Source organism: Thalassophryne amazonica, chromosome 16 (assembly GCF_902500255.1).
Source record: "Thalassophryne amazonica chromosome 16, fThaAma1.1, whole genome shotgun sequence".
Classification (NCBI taxonomy): Eukaryota; Metazoa; Chordata; class Actinopteri; order Batrachoidiformes; family Batrachoididae; genus Thalassophryne; species Thalassophryne amazonica.
In genome coordinates this window covers 86,371,934-86,394,088 of record NC_047118.1, presented here as the reverse complement: position 1 = coordinate 86,394,088, position 22,155 = coordinate 86,371,934, and the positions used below count along the sequence as shown (strand labels likewise).

Here is a 22,155-nt window from a genome sequence, read left to right as displayed (position 1 = left end):
AACCATCCACACTAAGGTGAATAGCGGCAGTCCTTTTCTTTCATTTCACCGCAAGTTTTTTTTACTAGCACAAAACCACCGTGGTCCGTGGATGAGTTGCGGACATTTCTTGTTTGGTGGTGGAGGAGAGAATACAGAGAGGAGGATGAAGCGATCCGAAATGAGAAAATCTCCCAGTCTTTGGCTGCTCACGGGTACCAGACAGTACCTATTAACACTCCTGGCCAAAATGTCAAGTATTTGAATTCAGTACCTATTAACACTCCTGACCAAAATGTCATGTATTTGAATTCAGTACCTATTAACACTCCCGGCCAAAATGTTATGTATTTGAATTCGGTACCTATTAACACTCCTGGCCAAAAGTTGCTCTTATTTATACATAGGTTTAGCTTATTAGCTGTTGGGAGTTCAAATATAACTCGTTTAAGCATTTGATTCTCCGCTGTGCTCAGGATATTACACATTGCCAAGGTCAGAAGAATAAAAATCAGTCGTATTACTTTGTCACTGTATATAGGCCTCCTGGCCCATATTCTGAATTCTTAGATGAATTTGGTGCGTTCATCTCTAACTTGTCAACTAGTGTAGATAACATTCTGATCATTGGTGACTTTAACATTCATATAAATAAGCCTTCTGATCTCCTCTTCAAATCATTTATGGAAATTGTGGATGCATTAGGATTTCGGCAGTGCATTCGGGATTCTCAAGCATAAAGCAAGAGGTCTAGAACGGAAATGGCGTCGTTCAAAATTAGAAGTATTTCACCTTGCGTGGCGTGATGCTATCTTAGACTATAAGCATGCATTATTGGCCACAAAGCGGACCTACAACTCTGATTTGATCAACAAAAACAAGCATAACTCAAAGTTCCTGTTCGACACGGTGGCAACACCTGTGCATGGACAACCACCTGTAGTTCGCTCTCCTTTTACAAGACAAGATTTCCTGGATTACTTTGGGAAGAAAATAGAAGACATCAGGTTAAACATACCCCGGCATGCCTTAACCCAGCCACTACACCCTGCTATTGAGGTGGGTGCCACTACTGAGGTATTACCTAGATTTACAGAATTTGATAGTATCTCACTAGGCATGCTGACAAAACTTGTAATGTCAACAAAAAGCACAACCTGTTTATTTGATCCTATACCAACAAAACTGTTTAAGGCCCTGTGGCCCACTCTTGGGAAATTATTAATCTTTCTTTAACTTCTGGATCTGTTCCTAAATGTTTCAAATCTGCAGTGATTAAACCATTACTTAAGAAACCTAATCTTGACCCTAGTGTATTGAAAAACTATCGGCCGATATCAAATCTATCATTTTTCTCTAAAATTCTGGAAAAAGTGGTATCACGGCAGCTCGTAGACTATCTTACTGAGAATAATCTCTTTGAGCCACTGCAGTCTGCTTTTAGAAAATATCATTCCACAGAGACTGCTCTCACTAAAGTGGTGAATGATCTTCTGCTTATAAGGGATTCGGACACCACTATGGTTCTGTTGCTGTTAGATCTCAGTGCTGCATTTGATACAGTGGATCATCATATTCTACTTGATAGGCTGGAAAATCATTTTGGGATTACTGAGAGTGCCCTTGCATGGCTGACGTCACACTTGACCAGTTGTTCTCACTGTGTTTTGTACAGTAACACTACCTCTAACCTTAGTGATATGAAATTTGGGGTTCCACAGGGGTCTGTCTTAGGCCCCCTGCTTTTCTCCCTTTATATAGCACCCCTTGGGCACATATTGCGGCGTTTTGGGATTACCTTTCACTGCTATGCAGATGATACTCAGTTATACATGCCGATAACTGCTGGTAATCTCGTTCACATAAAATCCTTAGAAGATTACCTTGCAGCAGTGAGAAGTTGGATGTCAAGAAACGTCTGACTTTTAAACTCTGATAAGACTGAAATGATGGTTCTTGGTTCAGTGAGACATCGGCATCAATTTGACCAGTTAATGCTCAGCCTCGGCTCATGTGTCATACATCACACTGACAAAGTGAGGAACCTTGGGGTAATTTTTGATCCTTCGTTGTCCTTTGGCCTCCACATTAGAAAATATTACTAGGACTGCTTTCTTCCACCTGCGAAATATAGCGATTTGTCCCATCATGTCTATGGCTGATGCTGAGACCCTGATCCATGCATTTATCTCTTCTAGATTGGACTACTGCAATGTTCTGTTTTCTGGTTTACTGCAGTCTAGCATTAGGGGTCTCTAATTGGTTCAAAATGCTGCAGCCAGACTTATGACACGAAGCAGAAAGTACAACCACATTACACCCATTTTGGCATCCCTTCACTGGCTTCCTGTCCCAGTGAGATCAGATTTTAAGGTTCTGCTACTAACCTATAAAATTATTCATGGACTGGCACCTCCCTACCTAGCTGACCTAATTAAACCTTACGTACCGGCCGGGGCTTTACGTTCTCATGGTGCAGGACTACTTTATGTCCCTAAGGTGAATAAGAAGTCTGCGGGTCACAGAGCTTTCTCTTATCATGCCCCTGTTCTGTGGAATGATCTCCATGTGTCAGTAAAACAGTCAGATTCAAGTTCAGACTTAAGACGCACTTATTTTCACTTTCATATGGCTAGCATACTGGTACAGTTTTGTTTTACGCTTTTTACTCTTTTAATTCATTTATTAGTAATTGGAGCAGGCTGCGGCCTCAACTTTACCTAAATTCTGGGTCTTTTAGTGAAGTTTAGGTCTAGTGGCCGGCGATCACCTTAATATTTCTCTATTTTTCTTGTTGTTTAATGCTGTCAAATTTTACAGTATTTTTTGTCTTTCTAAGGCCTGATTCTGTTTTTTCTCTGTTTAAGGTGCAGCTCCATCCAGAGATGGGAGTTGTATTCGTGTTGGCGATCCTCCTGTCCTGTGCACCAATAGCATTTCGTGTATATTTGTCCATGAATTGTTCTGTGAATTGTTCTGTAATTTATGTTTGTAGCATGGCCCAAGCAGAGGGTCACCCCTTTGAGTCTGGTCTGCTTGAGGTTTCTTCCTCAGAGGGAGTTTATCCTTACCACTGTTGCTCTGGGGGTTGGTAAGGTTAGTCCTTACCTGTGTGAAGCGCTTTGAGGCAACTCTGTTGTGATTTGGCGCTATATAAATGAAAATAAATTGAAATTAAATTGAAATTTGGATTCAGCACCTATTAACACTCCTGGCTAAAATGTCATGTATTTGGATTCAGTACCTATTAACACTCCTGCCCAAATTTCAAAGGATTCAAAGAAATTTTATTGTCATATGCACAGAATAACATGGTCCATGGCCAGCCCGGTACATAAAACATATATATGAAAGCAAAACACGAGGGAAAAGGAGGAAAAAAAAAACCCTCATAGCCACTGCATTACACAGTGGCAATGAGGAAAAAAATCCCCATCAGCACAGAAAAACAATAATCACACAGACAAAAACAAGGACACAGGACGACAACCGAGATTTGAAAAGGACCAGTTTATCAGAACACTCCGGAGGCAGCCTGTTTGGCACCATCGACGGCCTTTTCCGACAATCCTGGAGGGGGAGGGAGCAGCCCTGCGCAGTCTGAGTAGTCCTGAACAGTTCTAACACAGTCAACGTCAGAGCTGGAGAAGCTGAGGGGAGGGGGGAAGACCAGGGAGCGAGGCTTAAGTGTTGATCTTCTGAGGAGGTTTTATCACAGCGACCTTGAAGTGCAGCTGTATTTGGGGAAGCCAAATGAATAGCCAGATTAGCAGACGCCTGAAAGATTCCACAGTTCTGAGAACAGAGTGGCTCTCAATGCATCTGAATGTAGAATGTGGTCTTCACAGACGGTCAGAGCGGGTTTCCAGGGCTGCAATCCTGCTCGAGATGTTTTCCAACGCATGCCGACTGCGCAGCCACTGCCTTCCCAATTGAATCAATCATGTAGGACAGCCTGGAAGGACCAATCAAAGCTGCTTCCACTTTCTTGATTTTCCGGTAAACCAGCAAAGTGCCCGCTCCACCCATCAGAAAGCCGGTCACCACCAAGCCGAATATGTACACATCTTCGACGTCCTCCACAGAAAGCATGTAAAGGCACATGACCTGCCATCTCCTCCACGAGTCCATCACGTAACCCATCACATGCGTCCCGGCAGGACAGGTCGGGTCCTCCGCCCCCGAATGTCTTGTAGAAAAAATAGTGTCAATTGTGTTCAGAGACCACTTTAACAGATCCATTTTTGTCATTTTCCAGAAGAGCAAAGCTGCAGCCTCACAGACAACACGCCACAGAAGCAGGAAAGATAAGGAGGGAGGGAGAAGAGAAAAGTGCGTCCGTCTCGGCCGAGTGCAAGCTGGCAAAAAAAAAAAAAAAGTCATGTATTTGTCGACAAACACTCCCGGCCAAAATGTCACGTATTTAATTCAGTGCCGAGAAACACTCCCTGCCAAAATGTCACGTATGTGGATTCAGTACCTGGTAACACTCACGGCCAAAATGTCACGTATTTGAATTCAGTACCTATTAACACTCCTGGTCAAAATGTCACGTATTTGAATTCACTACCTGTTAACACGCCTGGCCAAAATGTCACGTATTTGAATTCACTACCTATTAACACTCCCGGCCAAAATGTCACGTATTTGAAATCACTACCTATTAACACTCCTGGCCAAAATGTCACATATTTGAAATCACTACCTATTAACACTCCTGGCCAAAATGTCATGTATTTGAAGTCAGTGCCGACAAACACTCCTGGCCAAAATGTCACGTATTTGAATTCAGTGCCGACAAACACTCCCTGCCAAAATGTCACGTATTCGGATTCAGTACCTGTTAACACTCCCGGACAAAATGTCACGTATTTGGATTCAGTACCTATTAACACGCCTGGCCAAAATGTCATGTATTTGGATTCAGTACCTATTAACACTCCTGGCCAAAATGTCATGTATTTGAATTCAGTACCTATTAACACTCCTGGCCAAAATGTCATGTATTTGAATTCAGTGCCGACAAACACTCCCGGCCAAAATGTCACGTATTTGAATTCAGTGCCGACAAACACTCCCGGACAAAATGTCACGTATTCGGATTCAGTACCTATTAACACTCCTGGCCAAAATGTCATGTATTTGAATTCAGTACCTATTAACACTCCTGGCCAAAATGTCATGTATTTGAATTTAGTACCTATTAACACGCCTGGCCAAAATGTCATGTATTTGAATTCAGTACCTATTAACACGCCTGGCCAAAATGTCATGTATTTGAATTCAGTACCTATTAATACGCCTGGCCAAAATGTCATGTATTTGAATTCAGTAGCTATTAACACGCCTGGCCAAAATGTCACGTATTTGAATTCAGTACCTATTAACACTCCTGGCCAAAATGTCATGTCAATCAATTCAATCAATTTTATTTATATAGCACCAAATCACAACAAACAGTTGCCCCAAGGCGCCTTATATTGTAAGGCAAGGCCATACAATAATTACGTAAAAACCCCAACGGTCAAAACGACCCCCTGTGAGCAAGCACTTGGCGACAGTGGGAAGGAAGTTAAAATCTTAGCCAGAGAGAAGAAATGGTTTGAGAGAGATCAAGGAAGCATTTTTTGTAAAACAGTTGAAACCCAGCCTTAACCGGGGGGCGGGTCTCAGACACACTTTGTCCCCTGTTTACTATGGGGTACTCAGGTCAAAGCAGTTTCAGTCTTTTGTTCATGGTAATGAGTCATTCACATTATCAGGAGAGTCATCAAGGGAGCCATCAGGGGAGGCTTCCATCCCATCATTAGGAGAGTGCTAACTAGAGCACAATAGGTGCTAATTAGAGCTATTGTTTAGTCACTAGCCTATAGCAGTCGGCCTCTTGGTAGGAGGGGTCTGGTTAGGTTAAAAACTCCAGCTTTTGTTGGCTTCTGGTTTATTCTTCTCTACAAGAGTCAAGACAGAAGTCAGACTACCAGAGCAAGAATTTTAGCTGAGGAAGCTTCTGTTATTTGAAGCGAAACGTCCTCGCGTCAAGCAACCCAGTCCAGTCGAAGATTCAAGCTTCTCTACTATGGAAACCACCTGGACAACTGAGAGCCTACACAGAAACATTCCTCTCAAGTTGTAACTCGAGTACTTTATTTTAAACAGATGTGGAGCATGTTGCAAAAGAAGTTTGTTTTTTGCTTTGTATTGTATAATGTACTCAACGAAGTCCATGAATTTCATAATGTTTCAGCAGATAAATAGTGTGTTAGTTGGCTCAAGGTAAGGTTTATTACTGATGGCTTTCTTTTAAACGTTGAATTAGTATTTGATTTGATGTGTTTCCCCAAACCTCAATGCAGTATGTCATAAATGCAGCCATTAATGAGTAATAAGAAGTTCATGAGGTTTATACAGAATTGCAATTCATTTTGACATTTTGGAGTTAACATAATTTTCGTGTGTTTTCCAGCTTAATTTATCATCAGTAGTAACTCCAAGAAATTTGGTTTCATTTACAATTTCAGCATCATCGTGGTGCTTGAATTCCTGGGCTTATTTCCAAATGTACTGCAGTTTTTGACAAAAATGTATTTAGAATTTATTTGCGTCAGACCATTGGATGAATGTCTGTAGTTTCTTCTCCACCATATCCCATACCATGTCCCAAATGATCCCCACATGTAATCTTATTTATAATCATAATCATAGTTTATTTATATGAACACACTGATACCTGTTATGTAAATAGCCAGTTGTCCAGCTATTTTCTTTTTCTTTCAACCTTGCTTTTCACCCTGGACACAGACTCGCACACAACAACAAACAGACACCTGTGGTACATTTGTCAAAGTCGTCAATGATGACACCAATCCTTAAAGAACCGGTGTTACAGTCTTTCCTTATAAATAGCTGCTTGTCCGTCATGGTGATTTAGTCAGCAAAAAAATTATTACACACAGTTAGGTCAGCATGAGCACTTTTACAACATGTATGATTATCAGGTGTACTGGTCGCAGTGCACTGAGTTTCAGATCCTCATTGACAAGCTTCTACCACAACACTAAGATCCAGGGCGGTCAATGACTCGGGGCCCTATCCTGGACTGAAACCAGTTTTAAATACACCATCAAATTAACATAAAAAACACCCCAATTGTCCCCACAGACAGTCTTGTCAGAACACTTTATTCACTATGGTGATTTACGTGACCAGAAAGAACCAGCCACACAATACACAATGTCACATTTTCATAGGGTTCCACACCCTCAGACCAGGCAGAATCTTAATTCTTCCTCCTGTCTCTTCTTATCTTTAGAGTACCATACTCTGCTTATTGGGCCAGTGTTAACTCTTCTTTCCGCTTCTTGTTTCTTTTTCACTTAATATGACACAGATTTGACTCACTCTATAGATTTTAATTATCACCTGCCTCATTCACAGATATCAAATTTTGAAATTACCAGTGTGCACAATTTAATAAAAGGTTTGTGCTGACCTTGTTTGTCAGGCCTGTTGATGTCTGAAATTTGGATGTCCATCCAGATTCTCACCTTCCTTTCAAAAGACATCTCAGTTACCAATTATGAATTCTTAAAACAGGAATTTAGTCCTTTACCATCGTTCTCCTATCACATCAGGGTCACCAAGTTGTTGGCGAAACCCCTGTTGAGTCCTGTAAAAATGTCACCTTGGAAGTACCACTTGTATTTGTAAATTAATGAATCAGAAGATACCTTTCAGTTAACCGATCATTGATGGAAGAAGGATGACCAGGATTCAGTCTATTTCGCAGTTGACCTCGCCTTTATTACAGAGAATGAGCCAAACTAACAGTAACAGAGTCTCTGGGTTCATGCTTAGTTTGCCCTAGCAATCAGACAGTCTGGGGGGCTGTCAGGCACTCTGAGGAGGAACCCTGTCTATCTCTACCTGAAACCATATATCCCCTTCCTGAGTTCCAGTTCTAGACATTTGAGTCACTACACTAAGATGTTGTATTCTTTCTTGATTGGTCCATTTCTCCTCCACATGCAGTGCAGTCTTCCATCACTTGCCTTACCTTTTAATTTTATTATGGGCCACGCACATCACTGGTGTTGGGGTGGTTTAATGTATAACTTGTGGGGAACGTATGAGACTTAAAAACTGATAGGAAACGGATTTCAAATTTAGATGTTGTATTGAAAGACGCCTTCACTCAACAGGAAGTGGCTACATGAGCTTGCAAGCTGATCACACAGCACTCTGCCTTCTCTTCTGCACCGCACCAAGATGGACGGGCCGTCGCCTTACCGTGGATCAGTAAAGTTATGTGATTGGTTGAAAGATGTTGCATTTGACCTTTATATGCAGTGACTGCGTGCATTGTATTATTTAAAATGCTATGTGTAAAAGTAAAACTGTGTTTTGTCTGTGTAGTGTGGTAAGCCAAAGAACAGTATGCATCATTGGGTTCCAGAGGAGATATGAAGTTAGCAAAGTAGTAAATTGGCCATGAGACGTACTGCCCAACACTGGTCTATAAGCAATAACATGTAAAAATCTTCTGATACCCATTCATTATTATATTCCTTTACCAGGGTAAAGTATTATTGTCTGTGATTCCAACCTCCGAAGGTACGCTAAAGATTATATAAGGCTGTGTCCAACTCACTTGGCTGTGGCTTGTACTATGCATGAGTCTATGGTAATGGGCAGCGGCAACTACGAGGTCTGTCCAAAAAGTATCAGACCTTTTTATTTTTTTCAAAAACCATATGGATTTGAATCATGTGTGCTTGCATGAGCCAACCTTGAACCTTCATGCGCATGCGTGATTTTTTTTTTTTCACGCCCGTCGGTTGCACAATTCACCTGTGAGCAGGCTTTGTGTGAGCACTGGTCCTCCCCTCTCGGATTTTCATTGCGAACGATTTGGAGCTTTGCTGCATCAAATTTTTCCAGAAACTGTGAGAGACAGCCAGGTGGAAACCATTCGGAAGATTCAGACGGCTTTCGGTGACTGTCCTATGGGCATCACACAGATTAAGGAGTGTTACAACCGGTTTAAAGACGGCGCACAATGGCAGAGGGTGTGCCGCGCTCCGAGCAGCCATCAACAGGCTGAAACGACCAGATCATTTCCAAAGTGAACGCTGTGTTGATCCGGGACGTCGTCTGACTACCAGAGAAATTGCAGAAGAGGTGGACATCAGCACTTTTTCGGCACATTCTACTGTTACAGGAGATTTTGTAATGAAAGACGTGTGGAAGTTGGAAGTCTCACAGGACATGTTGTGACATGTCCAGCTCTTACACAATTCCTCGGATACTCACTTGACTGAAAAGCCACCGAAAGCCGTTTGAATCTTCCGAATGGTTTCCACCTGGCTGTCTCTCACAGTTTCTGGAAAAATTTGATTCAACGCTGCTCCAATCGTTCAGACATTTTCCTCGCAATGAAAATCCAGTGAGGGGGGAGGACCAGTGCTCACTCAAAGTCTACTCACAGGCGAATGATGCAACCGACAGGCGTGAAAAAACTCACGCATGCACACGAAGGTTCAAGGTTGGCTCATGCAAGCACACGTGATTCAAATCCATAAGGTTTTTGAAAAAAATAAAAAGGTCTGATACTTTTTGGACAGACCTCGTACGATCGCATTTGTGTGCTAATCAGCCTCAGACGCTGTGGCCTCAGCCTCGAGTTGTTGGGACTCGGCCTTAAGCCCCTTTCACATTGGTGTATTCGTAGAGCTGCTCATTGCAGTGTTGTTTCATTTAAATACGCCCAAAATGCACGCGTACTCAGCCTTTTTCAGTGTTCGTTTCATACTTGCAGCTGCGTGTGTTCGCTATTTGTGTGCACACAGTCGCGTGTACCATGCCACTATTAAACCAGTTCAGTGCTATTTTCTACCTCTGTGGAAGTGCGCTCTGTTCTCTACTGCAGGTGTGGTGTGGCTCAAAAACAGTCATTTAACATTATCATTTTTATTTTATTTATTTATTTATTTTTGTCTTGGTGGATCACTTTTATTGTGTCCAGATGCTGCTGAGTCTGGCTGTGGTAAAGGCTGCCGTGAACGAAATGCTATGAGTCGTTAAACTTTTAAACCTTTGGTTGGTCTGATCAGGTCCGCTGATTTGATCAGACCTGATCGATCAGGGCGTTTGATGAGCACACCTACGTGCAGCGTGTGCACGTTTATTTTAAAGAGTCACAGCTCTTTTCAGGTTTGATCAGACCTGATCGATCAGGGCGTTTGATGAGCACACCGACGTGCAGCGAGTGCACGTTTATTTTAAAGAGTCACAGCTCTTTTCAGGTTTGATCAGACCTGATCGATCAGGGTGTTTGATGAGCACACCGACGTGCAGCGAGTGTGCTTTTATTTTAAAGTCAGGTTCGATCAGACACAGAGAGAGAGAGACAGAGTGAGAGTGAAGGAGAGCGCATGAGAGAGAGAGTGAGGGACCGACCTACTGTTTCTGTTTCTGGATTTCTGAGTTGAGGTTCGATTCCCTGGTCTGAGCACACACACGCTGCAGCTGCGTGATCCTTTTCTCCAGCTGATTCCTCTCGATTCACGCACTCAGTTTTTGGTTGTGTACAGGAGCGCAGTGTTGCACAGACTTGTATGCAGTAACGCTGTGCTGTGCAGACCTGCTTAAAACTGTGTTCAGCGCTCTACGCCAATGAAAATTAAACATGTTTAATTTCTTCCGTCCTACGTGTAGAGCCCTCAATGTACTGCTGTATAGGGAGCAAAAACTCGACGTAGAGCTGCTAATAGTGGGCGTAGAGCTGCTCAACTCAGCGTAGACGATACGCTGTAATGAGCAGCTCTACGAATACGCCAATGTGAAAGGGGCTTTAGCCTTGGAGACACAGGACTCTGCCTCGAACTTCGCTTTGGGGGAGGTGGACTCATCTGAAACACTGCAACAAACACTCCTGATTTACATTACTATACTATCAGCTTCATCAGTGCAACTACTTAGTGTAGTCAGAATACACTCGCCACTCTGCAGCTTTTACTGTATATTTTAATGAACATTGTTCAGAATGTTGGTTTAAAGGTCGATTCAATTGATTCTTTGCAGATGTGCAGCAGTTGTTCATGATTAAAGAAGACATTGTCCCTGTACAGCAAGTGTGGAGTCTGAGTGTTGACTGGGAGGACATTAAAGAGAAAGAAGAGAATCTCTGGATTAGTCAACAAGGACTTCACCAGCAGCTTCACCATTTGGAGGAGAGTGATGAGAGCACAGAGGCTGAGCCTGTAGCCAGCAGCTCAACTTCACACAGAGCACTGACATCACAAGCTGATAGAGAGGATGATGGAAGACCACACCCAGTCAGCAACTTGGGTCCAAATAGTCCATCAGTTATTGATAGCATTTCAGACAGTTCTGAAACTGAGACTGACAACAGCTGTGAATGGAAACAGACCAGAGAACTTCATTCAGATTCTAACTGTCAGACAGATAATGTCTCAAAACAGCACAGAGGAATCCAACAAAGTGAAAAACTATTTAGCTGTCTTGAGTGTGGTACAAGATTTGGACGTAAGAGTAGTCTCATCAGACATATGACATTTCACACAGGAGAGAAACCATTTGAGTGTTGTGAGTGTGGTAAAAGATTTGGATGTAAGAGCAGTCTGATCACTCACATTAAATGTCATACAGGAGAGAAACCATTTGGCTGCTCTGAGTGTAAGAAAAGATTTGGGCTGAAGGGTAATCTGATCAAACACATGAGAATTCATACAGGGGAGAAACCATTTGACTGTTGTGAGTGTGGTAAAAGATTTGGGCGTAAGAGCAGCCTTGTTAGACACATGAAATTTCATACAGGAGAGAAACCGTTTAGTTGTTCAATGTGTGGAAAAAGATTTGAATTAAAGGGCAGTCTTATTTCACACATGAAAATTCATACAGGAGAGAAAACATTTGGCTGTTCAGATTGTGGTAAAAGATTTCGACATAACAGTAATCTGATCACACACATAAGAATACATACAGGGCTAAAACCATTTGGCTGTTCTGAATGTGGTAAAAGATTTGGACAGAATGATGATCTGGTGAAGCATTTAAGAATTCATACTGGAGAGAAGCCTTTTGGCTGTTCTGATTGTGGTAAAAGATTTGGACACAAGGGCAATCTGATCACACATATGAGAACTCATACGGGACAGAAACCATTTGTTTGTTCTCACTGTGGTAAAAGATTTGGACAGAAGAGCAGTTTGATCAAACATATGAGAATTCATATGGGACAGAAACCATTTGGCTGTCCTGATTGTGGTAAAAGATTTGGACAAAAGAATGACCTAATCAAACACTTGAGAATTCATACTGGAGAAAAACCGTTTGGCTGTTCTGATTGTGGTAAAAGATTTAGACAAAAGGGCAGTTTGATCACACATATAAGAATTCATACTGGAGAGAAACCGTTTGGCTGTTCTGAGTGTGGTAAAAGATTTAGACAAAAGGGCAATTTGATCATACACATGAGAATTCATGCAGGAGAGAAACCAAAATTATCCATGTAACAGTCCCCAATGACTATGGCCTGAATGCAGCTGAAACGGGAAAGATAATGAAATACCAAGACCTTAAAAACGACCTACAAAAAACATGGTCATTGAAAGAAACAGATATAATACCCATTGTGGTGGTATGAAGAAGAACCTGAAGAAAAAGCTTGAGGAAATCCCTGGTCATCCAAGGGCCCACATGAGGTGCAGTTACCAGCAATTGAGGGAACAGTCACCATCTTGAAGAGAACCCTCGGATACAATGCCAGCAATCTTTAGGACACAACTATAGACCCTGGTTCTGGTGTCCATTGCATTCTATTAAAAAAAATCCAAGAGAAATGGGGTTGGGGTGGGGTGGGGGGACAGAAACCATTTGACTCTTAGTTCTCCATCGTTACATATGTAGACACACACAACTATTGTGTCTTGGTGTATATATTGTTGTGGTTTTCTGTGTTTCATGATAATTATGTAGTAAATGTTTTGGTTAAAACTGGTTTTGTTTTGGCCTCTCACCACCCCGCCATATTATTAATACACAACTTCCACTGTCTGGGAGCAGCCTGTCAGAACATCCTGTAACCACCTGCAGATGGAAAGTTCAAGGCCGGGTTCAGTCAGCTTAGTTATTAAACTAGATAGTCTGATGGTGTTAAAAGCTGGAAGGACGTTCTAAACTAAGCAACCTTGAGGGCAGATCGGGAAGGGAAAATGCTAAAATTATTGGTCTGTCCAAGACGATTGGGAAGGTTTCGCCTACAGCATTTGTCTCAGACCTATTGTATAAATGCCTGGTTAATAATAGCTGAGATGTAATCTGATTCCACATTGCCATTAATATTTTTTTATTTAGTTTTATGGACAATGTATAAACAAAATAGCTGGTAAAGTGCATGAGTATATTATATCATATTAATGCCACATTGAAATTGACTTCCGCAGCATCCAGGACTCTCATTATCTTTTCATGTCTTTTCTAGTTTGCCTGTTCAGTTCCAAACTAATTCACATGCATCCAGGACGGCCCGCAGTTTGTGTTGTGAAGTGTTGGTGTTTTTAAATTTTTCATTAGCAACTTTATTTTGGCCACACCTGCTATAAACCTTCAGGCCTTGGATTTTTAAATCTTTAAATTGCTAAAACCAGACCATTCTGATTATTTACCTTCTTATGTAAATGTGGAGTGACCACAAGATGATTAGTGAATAAGTTTTCTCTGTTAGTAGTTTATGAAATTTATGTGTAGGTCTGTTACCCAGCAGTTTCACTATAACTGGTGTTATTTCCTCAGCGAAAGGGAAATACACCTCCCATGTGTCAGCATGATTGAGTGATGCTTCTAGCGCAGAATAGAATAGAGCATTTGTTGTCATTGTACATACATACATACGATTAAATTTGTCCTCTGCATTTAAGCATCCTAATTGCAGTTAGACAACCACTGGGAGCAGTGGGCAGCCACAGTCCGGCGCCCAGGGACCAAATCCAAATGTGGAGACGCTGCCTTGGTCAGGGGCAGACAGTACCAGCGGCAGAAAAAAATTATTAAGGGGGCGAAGAGTTTATCACAGGGGGCGGGGTCGCCCCCCCCCCCCCAAAAAAAGTGCACACCGGAGGAGACGTGCCTCTGAGCGTGCGTAATGAATTGGGTGCGCTCCTAGAAAGCCTGTGTATTTAGGCTACACCGTTGTATGAGACTAAGAGTAAAGAGTGATGACAGTATTTTTTAAATTATTATTTGAACGTATAGACCCTCGGTCAAGTGATCTCCTGCATACCACACAGAGCCGGTGTTCTGTCGAGATGAGGTGCGCCAACTTTCGACACTGAGCTGTGACGTACCTTCGCATTGTCCAATAGGAACGACGTGTCGGGCCCAAACACGGAAGACTCATGGCAGAAACCACTGATCTGTACAAAATGGATTGGACCAATCCGATTGGTGCAGAAACCACTGATCTGTACAAAACATTAACGTGTGACAGGACTGCTCATTTAGAGAGCAGTTTTCTGAAGAAAAATCATTGGAAATGTTTTTTGTTGTTTGTTACCTCAAAATTTCTGATTACTGTTAAAGTTTAGAACACTTGTAATTAAAATAGCTAAATAAATCAATAAATGGTTCTTTAGAAACCTTTCATCTGTAAATTAAAACCACCTGTTATTTCAGATTAGATAATTTCTTGTTTAACATAAGGAACCTCAGACATTTATTTTTAGACAAAATAACATGGAAACGTATATTTTTTAAGTCTGGTAGATTATTTATATCTCATTTCAACCAGAAAAACAAACACTAAATAAATAGAAATGTTTATTATAAATGCAAAAGGAAATCATTTAACAATGACTGCAGTGTGATTGTAAAGTAGGATTTCTGTTACATAAACCTCATGATGAATTTTTTTTTTTTTTTTAGTCATTTAAACTTGTAATTTCATCAAAATATGTAATTGTCTTTAATGTTATCAGGACAGAGTCATTTCTAAAATATGAATTTGAGCACAATAAGTGGAGAGCTTCTACTTGTGCAAATGTCTTTTGACTTTGATTCATGGACATTTTTAATGATCTGTTCATTTATTGTTAAAATATAAAATGAAACAGCTTTTTTAAAAAATAAAATAGTTGCTGTTCAAAGACCCTTTTATTTAGAAGCAGGTGATGTTCTGCTGGATTCTCGGGACCAGATGAAGGTCTCTTCTGCAGCTTTGAACTCTGGCGATGTTGCTGAAAAGCAGAGATGTTTTCTTTCAACTGGACTTCGCGGTGTTCAGCTCATCAATGGAAGTTTGGTTGTCTGCACAGCAAATGTTCCTGCTTGGGACAAATAAAAATATTTCTTTAAATATAAAGAAACACTAAACAGTTTCTACATAAAAAAAAGGGGGAAAAAACGCCCGAAAAAATAAGTTATTTAAAGCTGAGCTTTTGTGGTGTCTGAAAAAAGCTGTAGCTTTATTTGGTAAAAATAAAAAAGACTGAACCATTTACAAATTAAAGTGTTCACTCAGATCAACTGTGCTAAAAGGCTAAGCTAACGTTAGCCGATCATTAAACCTTCACAGTTCAGTAAACGTCACGTTTTATTTTTACATTATTCTCACCTCAGTAAAGCTGCAGAACTAAACTCTGTTGGGCAAACTGGGACTTTGCATATATCCAAAAAGTGGGAGATTTTGGACTGAGTGAGTTTGCGCCATCACCCCGCCCTTACAAAAAAAATCTATAGGAAATTCTATAGGCATGGCCTATAGGTTGCTATAGGCTAGTCTATAGAATTTCCATAGACAAGCCTATTGAGCAACCTATAGGCTTCTACAGAAAAACCTATAAGTGCCTATAGGCAATTGGGACGTTTCACCTGTAGGATCCCATAGGCGGTCCTATAGGGCCAGCTATAAGAACCTATAGGTCAACCCATAGGATCTCTATAGGAACCTATAGGCCAACCCATAGCATTTCTATTGGATCCCGTAGGGCCCCCATAAGAACCCATAGGCCAACCTATAGGAATTCTGTAAGAACCTATACACCAACCCATAGAATTTCTATCAAAACCTATAGAACAACCTATAGGGCCCCTATAAGAACCTATACAATAACCTATAGGATTTCTATCAGAACCTATAGATCAACCTATAGGAGCTTATACGATAGCCTATAGGATTTCTATCTAAACCTATAGATCAACCTATAGGAGCTTATACAATAGCCTATAGGATTTCTATGTAACCTATAGATTAACCTATAGGCTCTCTATAAGAACCTACAAGTCATTATGCCATAAAATATACAAAGGATAATAGGAACAATTAAACATTTAAATATAACATTTATTTCACAAATAAACAATACACAAACAGTGACAATTTAACTTTGTATTGGATGAAATATTGAACATTAGGGGAAGGCTTTAATCAGTGGTATCACACTTCTTCAGTAAGCGTTTGCTTTCCGTGTTCAACAGGTGAGTGATGGCTGTTTTGACTGGTTTAGCATCAGGAGACCGGGTCTGTTCTTTGATATAATCTGCATATGAAAAATAAATAAATAAATAAATTAAATCTGTGAATTGTGGATGCAGCATACAGATAAAACAAAACCAACCAGCATAGGGTTTAACAGCAATTAAAACGGTTATTTAAAAATAATTCTCCAAGAAATATTACTTAAAAATGATACCACCAGTTCCCAAAGCAGGGGAAAAACATTACCGTATTTCCTCTATGAGAAGCGCATGGGCTTATGTAAATAATGTTTTTTTTTTTTTAATGGTCAAAATTTTTCTGTTTCGAAAGAATTTAATTTTTGGTCTAGATGTGCCTCTATTGGACGTGTGCTTCTCATAGAGGAAATATGTTATATGTAAGGCATTGCATTAATATTGTTATTGTTCTGCCAGTTAACTTACCAGTTGCGAACTCTACACCAGGCAGCTTCTTTTTGGCACTCATATCTTTAAAAGCGTTGCTTTTCTTCCCAGTGAGGGAAGATGACTGTAGTAATTCTGGTGTGTGAATCATCCGCAGCAGGGTGTTTGTGTATTCTTTAACATTTGTTTTTTTGGCATTTAGTAATCTCTTTTGCCAAACTGTTATGGCCACCCCTGGCCACAAAGTTACCTGAAATTAAAAGACACTAGGTTAGGCACAAAATAAAGCTTGACATGATGTACAACAGTAAGAAAAGTTTCCTACAACAAACAGTATACAAAGCATTGTCTAGAATAAGAAAAACATATTTTTTTTCCACCATGGAGGCTTGATGTGCACAAATGGAAGAAAAAATATCATTGCCTGGGTTTAATTTTGAATATTCCATTATTATTGCACCTACCATGTCCTCGCCACTTGTGTCTTCGGAATGAGCTGGTGAACAAGCAGCAGAAGATGAAGTGGACGCATGTGCAGGATGGGCATGCTGTGAAGAGCATGGTGCAGCTTTTAACTTTTTTACCACATCCAGTAAATCAGGCAAGTCTAAAAGAAAGACAGATGTGTGAGGATTAAAAATTCAAGCTAAACTACAAAAATCGCCAAAAGTTCATGACAACTGAAGATGGCCTGCTACTGCTTGTGGTAAGATTTATATATACAACTGTCATCATTTCTGTTCAAATGTGAAAATTTGTTTGTATACACAAATTATAGCAATAATTCATGGAAAATAAATGTCTACACTTCAACAAGTAATATTTGTCATCCACTTAATACTGGGGCTTAGTAAATCACTTTCTAGACTGATTCACTGTGGCCCGGTTACATGTGACACACACGAGTCATGCTATCAAATAGCTGATAGACTGGAGAAGACATAACACATGCTCATCAGTTGGACGGGGTAGTCTTCTAACTAATAATTTTTTTGGGCCACCTTTCCTCTGTTGTGAGAAATAAATGCAAAGACACTGACATCCACGAAATTTACTGTTGATAGGAAAAAACTGACTTCACTTGCCACTTACTTTTACCCTTAATGCATCCAAAAGCAAAACACAAATTTATAAGGGTAATGTCTTTATGTATAAAAATATGGCATACCTGCTGTAAATATATTTGTAGTTTTGCAGATATAGCTACTGATTCATTGTGCCCCAGTTTCCCCTATGACCAAAACTGTTAGATATATATTTTTTTTAATCCCCACATGTGTGGTCTCTCAAGTTTCAGGCATACTATTGTTATTTCTACCTGGTTCTTTTTATGTAAAATTCTGCCCCTTACCAAAAACCAAACCATTGTATTCCTCATTTTGAGTTTATTCAAGGTCACGTTAGAAACCAGGCCTGGGACCCTCACAGACAGTGTCCAGCTTGTGAAAGGCCCCTAAAATGAGTCATACCACACTTTTTATACCTTGTGGGTGTTAACGTAGGTGTGGTTTAGTCTAACATTTCTAATGTTACTGGCTTTCACCAACAGGGGGAGCTCTCCCTGTGTCTGAAACTTGGACAGATAGAGTAAAACTTAACATATTTCTCCGAACGTCCAAACAAATAACACAAATACTTAATAGCTAACATAAAAAAATAATTAGCATATATATATATATATATATACATACAAAAAACTTCCATTTTGTGTGATAGAATTTAAGATCTACAGTGGAGTTTTAGGCTACAAGGTAGGCATAGTGGTTGAAGTCAGTTTGAAAAACAAGTTGTCTTTCATTTTAATTTCTCACCTAAAAAACGAACTGAACTTTGAACTAATTCAAAATTGAAATGGTGATCTATGAATGTGAACAGTTCACTTTGAACATGTGTGAACTGACCTTTGAACTAGTTCATGAAAAGTGTGAACTTGCACAACACTGATCAAGACTACACATGGACATTTTATACTTACTTCTCAGATTCTCAGGGGCCAAATGCAGCCGCTTTCAGCTGTAAATAAATGCAGATTGTTCAATAATTATACAAAGTCAAAATGATTGACACTATTGCCACTGGGTGTTTTATATGAGTTAAAAAGGGCAATGGGGTGCTCACCAATGCAATCTCCATGCCCTTGTCCATTACTTCATCATCATCATCTTCACTCTGTAACAGAATAATAATCATGATTAATTTAACCCTACTGAAATTAAACAAAGAGTTGCGATTACAAATAAAGCAAGCAAAGAACAATAAGAATTGTAGATGTAGCTTACCTCAGGACTCAAAATACATTCTTCTTCTTGTGAAGCCGCTGTGGTCTGTACATGTGTGGTAAAAAGAACAGTTTAATATGATGTGTATGTAAAGCATGCCAGTTAATGTAATTTATCTCTATATACTATTATACGATTCCTTGGAAATAATCATAATGTTACTTTATACATACCTTCTCTTTCATTTCCTTCTCTATAGCTCTTGCCAGTTCTTCTTCATCATTGTTCTTTGAAACCACTTTCTTTTTCTTATTAATCTACAGAAACAAAATTATATTGCAGCATTAACAAAGTGAAATCCACACATGACAAGGACATACACAGACACTATCATAGTGCATTCATGAAGAAAACAATCCCTCAACTGCCATTAAGAGAGCAATGTTACTGGATGGCATACGCTGTCAAAATCACCATCAAATTCCAGAAGAAGTATTTCTTTTACAAAAACTGCACAAATGCTGTGAACTTATTTTCAGTTTCTCAATCGAGATAATGGTGAAATTTGCAGGACATGAAAGCATGTAAATTTAAATACCATGTTGATAAATTGCCTCAAATAGGCACAAGTATTGTTTGTTTTGTGTCAGATACAATGAGGGTGTCTATTTCAGGGAGGAAATTTACAGATCACTGATGATTCAAGAAGCAAATATAGAAAACGGTACCTGCAATAATGGACGATCATCTTCATCTTCTGAGGATGAATCAAACCTTGGGTTTTTCACTCGCACCCTTTTCTGGTTTGGTGTCTGCAAACATACATTTGTATTCTTTGCATACTTATTTGCTGCTTGGCGCAAGCTTGGAAGATCATCTGAAATAGAAGGTACATGAATGTTAATTCTGTAAGGTATTAGGATGTGATATTTAATTATTTTCACCAGATGTATTATTTTGCATGTTTAAAATCTTAATATATACCTCTCAAGGGTATTTCACACTGGACACTTCATAAGCTTCAGGTAACGCCTACCAACGCTTTAACGCTTTGGAAGCGGCAAAGGGGTGGAGGTTGCTACATCACACTTTGGCTGTTTCCACAACCTGAAAAAAGTTCAGCGATCACCATGTTTCTTCAGAAAACTGCTCTATAACTGAGCAGTCCTGTGACACGTTTCTGTTTTGTACAGATCAGTGGTTTCTGCGCCGATGTCTTATGTAGAGATCAGCGGTTTCTAACACTAGTCTTCCGTGTTTTGGCTATGTCACAGCTCAGTGTCAAAAAGTTGGACTGGGTTGAACTTTGACCGCGTCCGCCTGTCGACAAGCAGCAATGTGCACTCCCGTCAGAAGCGTCGCTTTAGCTTTTGGCGTGACGCTTCTTACGTCTCTAAAAAGCAATGCGTCTCATTGACAATAATGCTTTTTAGACCGATTCGTGATGCCTCTGACGTGTCCAGTGTGAAAGGCCCATTACTTCTCTGAAAATTTCAACCTAAGTGTAACATACTGAGTTGAAAATGTAAAAAATGATTCATTTTTTCAGACCAATTTGCATACTATTTGCATAAGCAATCTTTCAGGTGTGTAAATATATCTAATAGTTTACCATAATCAAAACATACACATAGCCATTTAAACATCTAAGATACACTGATTCTATATAATATGGGCATTTAAACTTGCAATAATAGTAATAAGGTCAATGACCTTGTTGATATGCAAATTAGCAATTATCTCAGTTTGACCATTTCAATTGCTCAATGGATTTGGATGGATTTTGTAGCAAAAAGATCCCCGTGTAAATGGCTTCAAAATGGTGTCTCAGAATTTCTAAGTTCGGCTTAGATAACAGTATTTTCTAATTTATAGGATAAAAATCATGATTTTTATTAATTAAAAAATAAATGTTAGCAGTCTATTTTTTAATTTTGTAATTATTTGATTTAATAGAAGAGTATTTAAGCTTTATAAAAATATATGGTTGTTGGGGGTTACTGCAGCTTTGTCATTACTGTATTATTATTTATTTTCTGTTACCATTTATTCCTGGAGCATGTTATCCCTAAATAAGGCCAAAAAGAATATGATGCCCCCTAAATAATACATAAGCTTGTAAGGAAACTAGAACCACCCATTGTGGTCATATATTGTGAAAATACTTAACTCACTGCCAGTTTTCAAAATGTATGCGCAGCAGTTTTTTGCCTGGTAACTCTTCAAGTGGATCTCTTCTTTCCCAAGTTTCTTCATCAAATTCTTGTTTAAAGGCCATTTAACAATAACCTGAGGAAAAAGAAACACAATGTGACAAAACATTACATATATAATTTGGGGCATTTTAAATTAATTTATTGCTGAGGTCTGTGTAGTCACACATTGTACCTTAGGGGTAACATAATGCGATTATATTTTGTAATGGAACTCATAGGAAAGTAGAAATGAACACTATGGAATTTAATTATGCTGTAGATAAAAAGTGCCTGTTTATTACAAAACATGAATTTCATCTTTTCTGCTGTTAGCAAACAACCAATCAACAGGACAAATGAACTTGTACATGACACAATGGAGGGAGGGTGTCCTTGCATAAATAGGGCGAGCATTGCAAACAAATTGAGCATGTTTTATTCAATGGTAAAATGAGTTTCCTAGTCCAGAACTAGTGTTGAAGCAGGTCTTAGATTCACCTTCAAAATGCTGGTCGAAATAAGCGAGATTGGAGTTCTGAGTGCGCATGTGCGAGTTGAACATCAATCAATCAATCAATCAATTTTTTTATATAGCGCCAAATCACAACAAACAGTTGCCCCAAGGCGCTTTATATTGTAAGGCAAGGCCATACAATAATTATGTAAAACCCCAACGGTCAAAACGACCCCCTGTGAGCAAGCACTTGGCTACAGTGGGAAGGAAAAACTCCCTTTTAACAGGAAGAAACCTCCAGCAGAACCAGGCTCAGGGAGGGGCAGTCTTCTGCTGGGACTGGTTGGGGCTGAGGGAGAGAACCAGGAAAAAGACATGCTGTGGAGGGGAGCAGAGATCGATCACTAATGAT

At 39.8% G+C, this 22,155-nt stretch overlaps 1 protein-coding gene across 2 annotated transcripts in view; it reads left to right on the top strand.

Annotated features, from left to right (window-relative positions):
- Nucleotides 1–12,838, top strand: part of LOC117527214 (gastrula zinc finger protein XlCGF57.1-like) — a 208,247-nt gene extending 195,409 nt beyond the window's left edge. The window contains exon 4 of one of the 2 annotated variants that reach the window (XM_034189428.1): nt 11,059–12,838. In XM_034189428.1, coding sequence (XP_034045319.1) covers nt 11,059–12,512 — 1,454 coding nt within the window. In that variant the 3' untranslated portion in view covers nt 12,513–12,838. Of the gene's footprint in view, nt 1–8,177; nt 8,774–11,058 lie in introns of those variants that run through there. The other variant, XM_034189431.1, reaches the window with a different exon arrangement.
- The last annotated feature ends 9,317 nt before the right edge of the window (nt 12,839–22,155 follow it).